Source organism: Syngnathoides biaculeatus, chromosome 10 (assembly GCF_019802595.1).
Source record: "Syngnathoides biaculeatus isolate LvHL_M chromosome 10, ASM1980259v1, whole genome shotgun sequence".
In the NCBI taxonomy this organism is placed as follows: Eukaryota; Metazoa; Chordata; class Actinopteri; order Syngnathiformes; family Syngnathidae; genus Syngnathoides; species Syngnathoides biaculeatus.
In genome coordinates this window covers 26778427-26784426 of record NC_084649.1, presented here as the reverse complement: position 1 = coordinate 26784426, position 6000 = coordinate 26778427, and the positions used below count along the sequence as shown (strand labels likewise).

General features: G+C 48.2%; 1 protein-coding gene across 3 annotated transcripts in view; it reads right to left on the bottom strand.

Annotated features, from left to right (window-relative positions):
- Window positions 1-312: 312 nt before the first annotated feature.
- The window catches only part of lactbl1b (lactamase, beta-like 1b), a 45106-nt gene continuing 39418 nt past the window's right edge, over window positions 313-6000 (bottom strand). The window contains exons 5-8 of one of the 3 annotated variants that reach the window (XM_061833776.1): window positions 5837-5994; window positions 4142-4389; window positions 3343-3448; window positions 328-2098 (exon numbers count right to left, since the gene is read on the bottom strand). In XM_061833776.1, the coding sequence (XP_061689760.1) occupies window positions 1120-2098; window positions 3343-3448; window positions 4142-4389; window positions 5837-5994 (1491 nt within the window). In that variant the 3' untranslated portion in view covers window positions 328-1119. Of the gene's footprint in view, window positions 2099-3342; window positions 3449-4141; window positions 4390-5836; window positions 5995-6000 lie in introns of all 3 variants that reach the window. The other 2 variants (XM_061833775.1, XM_061833777.1) reach the window with 2 other exon arrangements.

Here is a 6000-nt window from a genome sequence, read left to right as displayed (position 1 = left end):
TACCCCTTTAAGAGCGGAGGGGGGCGGTGTCGGGTAAACTAGGAAGTAGAAGTAGGCGGAGCAGCAGAGACCTTGTGCTTCCATGTTTAAAAAAAACAAAACAAAAAAAGGACCTCAGCCTGTGGTTTACTGCGCTAGGTCAGTTTTCGTGTGTGCGACAAGTGCGCAATTGCGCAGTCGCGCAGCTGAGAGGGAACATCGGTCGAGACTACACAAAATGAGTGACGTATTTCAATAGCTACGTATTTCTACTCGTAACGAATTTTACACGCGTGCTCGACTGTGCAGATTTGCGAGTGCGATCAAATCACAGTGACTGCAAAGGCAATTTTTTTCTTTTTTTTTTTTTTTTAAACCATAGAATTCTTGTAATGGATTTTATTTAAATGTTGTGACAAGTGAGCATGAGAATACAAAATCATTTTTCAAAGTGAGGAAAAAAACAGGATCAGCAACAACTGTGCAAAAATGTGAAATAAATACAGTGAGCCCCACGCCGCCTATTCACAAATACACATTTGCCAATCGGGATGATTTCATTTGTTTATATATTTGCTGGAAAAACTACTGGCGGATTGTGTAAAAATGTGAAATATAAAGACGTCATTTTGCAAAAAGTGTTCCGATGTCCAATGCCGAGAACGCTGAGAAAAAGTGCAAAGCTGTGAAATAACGACAGCATCAAGCGATACCTGAAAGCAAAAACGTTTCGAAATGAAAATGAGACCGACTTTGCATCACTTCATAAAACGGCTAATGGGAAAGTCGTAATTTCCAAATTCAAATCCTGGAAGAATTTATTATTTTAATACTAGATGATTTATGATTGCAATTACGGGTATATTTCGCGTTCTTTTTGGAGGAAGGCATCAATTTCCGCGCAGATTTTCGGCGAGGAGGGTTCACTGCAAAACACGTTATGTAGTGGTAAAATTAAAAAAAAAAAAAAAAAAAAAAATGAAGGACAGACACAAAAAGGGAAGAAGAGATGAAAAACATTCCAAACAGGAAGTGCAGGCAGGAGAGAAAATGTTCGACGCTGCCAGTGTGAGCAGCGGAGAAAGGGACTCACTTTCACGTCGTCACGTCCTCCTCCTCTCGAGCGGGTCGGAACGCGACTCAGCTGGAGAAGGACGGCCTGCGCGCTATCCTGACCACGTTGTACGTGTTCAGGCCCGGCGCGTCGAACCCAGGCGACGCGCCGCGCTTGTCGTACGCGTAGAAGTTGAAGAGCTGGCCGTCCTGCGCCTCCAGGGACACGGAGGCCGAGCCCACCCTGAGGACGCAGGGGTACTCCCGCTCGAAGACCACCCTGAAGACGCGCTCCACCAGGTAGTTGAGCTTTATGGTTCGGTACTTTTGCGGGATCAGCTCTTCAATCTGAGGGCCGAACTGCTGCATGGTGAGAACGCCGTCCGGGCCGGCTTTGATTTCGTAGAAGGTCACGTTGCCGTAGGTGTAGAAGCCGGCGTAGGCTTCCGGGTTGGGTGGCGCCGAGAGCACTTTACGCGCTTCCCTGAAGGCCTTTTCGATGGCGGGGACGATGTGGCGGTAGGCCCCGGCCACCGCGTCCTGTTTCTGGGAGCGACCTCCGGCCATGAGCACCACCAGGCCGAGCTTGAGCCGCGGCACCAGGGAGAAGGTCGCCGAGTAGCCGTCCAGGTCGCCGTCCTTCCGCACCATCTCGTAGCCCAGCAGCTCGTTCACCTCCCACGGCGTCCCGGTGCGGTTGGCGAAGTAGTCCTTGTCGCACCTGAACAGCGGCGTGAGCATGATCTTCAAGGAGTCCGGATCCAGGAGCTTGCGATGGTAGGCGCCCAGCAGCGTCATGGCCAGCTTGGCCATGTCCGCCGCCGTGGAAAACATCTGGCCCGACGGGCGGTACCAGCCCAGGTCGTAGAGCGGGGCGGGCTTTCCGTTGGAGTACACGCCCACGGCCGCCTGACCCTGCAGGCCGGGCGTGATGTCGAAGCCGGTGTCCTCCATTCCCAGACGGTCCAGGATGTTGTCCGAGACCCAGCGCTGGTAGTCCGTGTTGACCACGCGCTCCGACATCACGTGCGCCAGCAGCGAGAAGGCGAGGTTGCTGTAGTGACATCTGCAAGGAGACGCGTTAAATGGATGGAGGGCATCGTCCAGGGGGATACCGAGTGAGCCCCCCCCCCCCAAAAAAAAGTGCATTTAGCGATGCTTTCCGATACTTGAAATAAGTACAGCACAGTCAAAAAAAAATAAACAAATAAATAAATAAGTTGAAGTTCAGTCAAACTCGACATAAAACAGACAATTGCAGGAAGATTACGTTGATCTTAACGCTAAAAAAAACGGCTAATTAATAGCAGCTGTGCATCTTACAATCCTTAAGCAATGGATATTTGAACATAACCGGTGGAGCAAAACATGGAGACAGACAATCGAATCATACTCAGATGCATATTTACCTCATCCTCTCAATATTACTTCAACAAACTTTGAATTTGAATTGCTAAACTTGAAAAAGTGGATTGAAAAAATTTTTTTGAAAAACATGATCTGAATTAGTGTTGCTTAACTTGAAACACCGCATTTAAAAACGGCAACCGAATAGTATTTAAAATGTATTAGTTTGAAACAGAAGTCCGATAAACTTGAAATTGGAAGATGTTAAATTAATAAGAAAAAAAAAAAAAACAACAACGAAAGACGGCATAGTCACGACAATGTGATACGTTCCAAAAATTAACTGTCCTTGATTGTGTTGGATGGGACGCACCTTTTTATTTATTGTATTTCTGACCATATGATACATTCCACAAAGGTTCAGGCAAGGTATAAATATTAAAATATGGAAGTTAACAGATGAGACTTTTCAAAAACAAAACCGCTCGTTGGTGGAAGAGGCCATCTGTGTATCGTTGATAAAATGCTATCCCAAAAGTCACCGTGTGGTTGTGCCAGCAAATTTAAAGTTGAATTTGTCTAACGGAATGTGAAAATACATAATTTGACATTTAATTGGGGATAAAATAATCCTACATTCACTTTCAAGTGCACTACACTTGACCAATTTCAAAAAAGGAAAAGAATAATGGGACCGGAGACGTTTGATCTTTTTAATTGCCGCTCAGCAGAGCGAAAACTCTCCATAACCTCCGCTCACGACCCCGGTTAAACTTTGCTCCTCCCCAAAGATTCTCAACTCTCCAAGTCAAAATGTCAACTTATTATTTTCTTAAGTAGCAATTGCTACTTTGGCATCCTTTTGTGGCTTTACAGACCGCGACAAAGCGATTGGGATTATGTACTCTCGATCTCATCCGGCGATTTTATTGACCTTAAAAGGTCGAAGTGACTCCAGCTTACTTGGTTCCCGGGTCGGCCACCAGGACGTCGTCCTGCAGAAGGTTGATCGCCGACTGAGTCTTTCCTTTCCAGAGAAGGTTTGTCGCCCGGAGTCTCCTGGGCAGGCCTGAGACAGTCCAACAAAGAATTTGGATTTCTCGACGTGACGCGTACGCCGCGTTGTGTCAATATGTTGCCCTTCTTCGCTTCTTCCTCTTATAATTATTATTGAAAGTGATCAATTCTCCCGCCGGATGCAGCCATTAACTTGCCATCCTCACCACGCGGGCCGTGGAAGAACCCAGCCTGTGTCAATTGTTTGGATCAGTGCTGGCAAACCTGTCGCTGCAGTTCTGTCCTTGGGGGTGTGGGGATTATGGTGGAACCACATACAGTGCAATAAATGTCTAGACACTAGACTGAGTCAGGGGATGTGTGGAAAATTGAAATTTCATTGCATCATTGTATTTCTTTGTTTTTATCTCCCTTTTTTTTTGGTCAGAAAACTCCCCAAAAAAGGCTTTTATGAAGAAAAGAAAAAAATATGAGAAATAATTTGTTCAGGGGGAAAAAAAAAAAAAAAAAACAATTTTTTTTTTTTTTTTTAATCACAAAATCTCAAAACTGTCATGGAACGTTACTTATATTAAATTATAAAAAAAAAAAAAAAAAAAATCTTAGCGTCACCCATCCGTCTCGGATATTGGAATGGCCGACCAAGCTTTGCATTTTTCAAATGGATCATTGTATCGTTGTTCACGCGTCAGGTTATGATCCACAAAATGAAAACTCTTCACACGAGTGCGGCTGTTCAAAGTACCCGAGAGCTGGCTGGCCATCCTGCGCAGCGTCACCGAGGAAGAGCGTACGGGGACCTCGCCGCTGTCCAGGAAGATCAGACCGTCCGTCACGTACTTGAGCTCCGACTCCCGCGTCCTCCCCATGGGGTTCTTGATGGTGAAGTTGTCCACGTACTTCTCCAGCGGGTCGTCCAGCGAGCCGATCTTGCCGTCCTCCCACAGCCGGTACAGCATCAGCGTGGGGAAGATTTTGGACAGGCTGGCGATTCTGAAAACAAGAGAGCATCCAAAGCGGCGCTTGGTCAAACATATTTTCGGCGCGGGCCACGTTGAAATGGTTTGCACCGCAGAAGATATTGTGCAAGCAATAATTTAGTTTTGCACCACGAATAACAGACGGGCACATCATTGTGAATTTAAACCCTGACCCCGAATTGGTCGCCAAGCAAATCGCAGGGCGCGCCGAGACAGACAACAGTCGCACTCACAATCACAATGACGGGGAAATTAAGTGGCCGTTTAATTTTGGGATGGGGCGGGAAACTGGAGTGCCCGCAGAAAACCCACACAGGCACGGGGAGAACATGCAAACCACACACAGATGGGACCGGGATTTCATCCGCGGTCCTCAGAACTGTGAGGCAAACACTCTACAGATGCGCCACTGTGCCGCCCATTTCCGAGCTGTTGCCGATGAAAACCAAACCAACCCGAAGCCACTTCCAAGATTTAACACGGCTGAAATGGAACTGGAGCAGCTCGCAGCAGAGTGTGAAGCGGCTGGGATGAGAATCCGAGACCGTGGTCCTCGGTCGGAAAAGGGTGGCGTGCCCTCTCCGGGTCGGGGATGAGATTCTGCCCCAAGAGGAGGAGTTTGAGTATCTTGGGGTCTTCTTGTTCACAAGTAAGGGATGAATAGACCGGGAGACTGACAGAGAATTGGGTGCCGCGTCTGCAGTGATGCGGACTTTGAGCTAAGTCGAAAGGCGAAGCTCTCAATTTGCCAGTCCATCTACGTTCCTACCCTCCGCCATGGGCACGAGCAGGGTGTCCGGGCTATTCCTTAGAGGACGGCTGAGAAGCTAGAACCTCGGTCATCCGAGAGGGGCTCAGTGTCGAGCCGCTGCTCCTCCGCATTGAGAGGAACCAGATGAAGTAGTTTGGGCATCTGATCCGGGAATGTCCCACCGGAAAGAGACCCCGAGGACGACCCAGAACACGCCGGAGAGACTACGTCTCTCGGCTGGCTTGGGTACGCCTCGGGATCCCTCCGGAAGAGCTGGAAGAAGTGGCTGGGGAAAGGGAAGTCTGGGTATCCTTCCTGAAGCTACTTCCCCCGTGACCCGACCCAGAAAAGCGGTACAAAATGGATGGATGGATGAAATGGAAGAAGAACCGGATCATGCTGTGACAAACTCCTGTTAGGGAAGATGCCCAAATGGGGCCCAACAGGAAGCAGGTACGGCATCTTACGTGCGAGGGCTTTGCTACTTTGCAAAGTTTGTTTCCACCCCGACCCATTAATATTGACTGCTTGACATGAGAACGTCAAAAACATCAACATAACATAAAAAAGGCCCCCTTCATCGCTGCTGCCAATAGAACAATATGTACGCAGCCATTACCCCTAAATTCACATTTTCTACAATGTGACAGCTCATGAATCAGCTGTCTGATCTATCCGATGCGCAAACAGTCCAGTATGGTGAAGTCACCTGTAGATGGTGTACTCGTTGGGGGGGCCCGAGAAGGCATCCGAGCTGTTCCTCTTGCCGAAATTGCCCGTCCATAAAACCGTGTCGTTCAGGACGACGATCGCCGAGAGAGCCGGGAGGCTAATTGGATTGATGCTCTGGCGGAGCAAAATGTCCACCTGCGG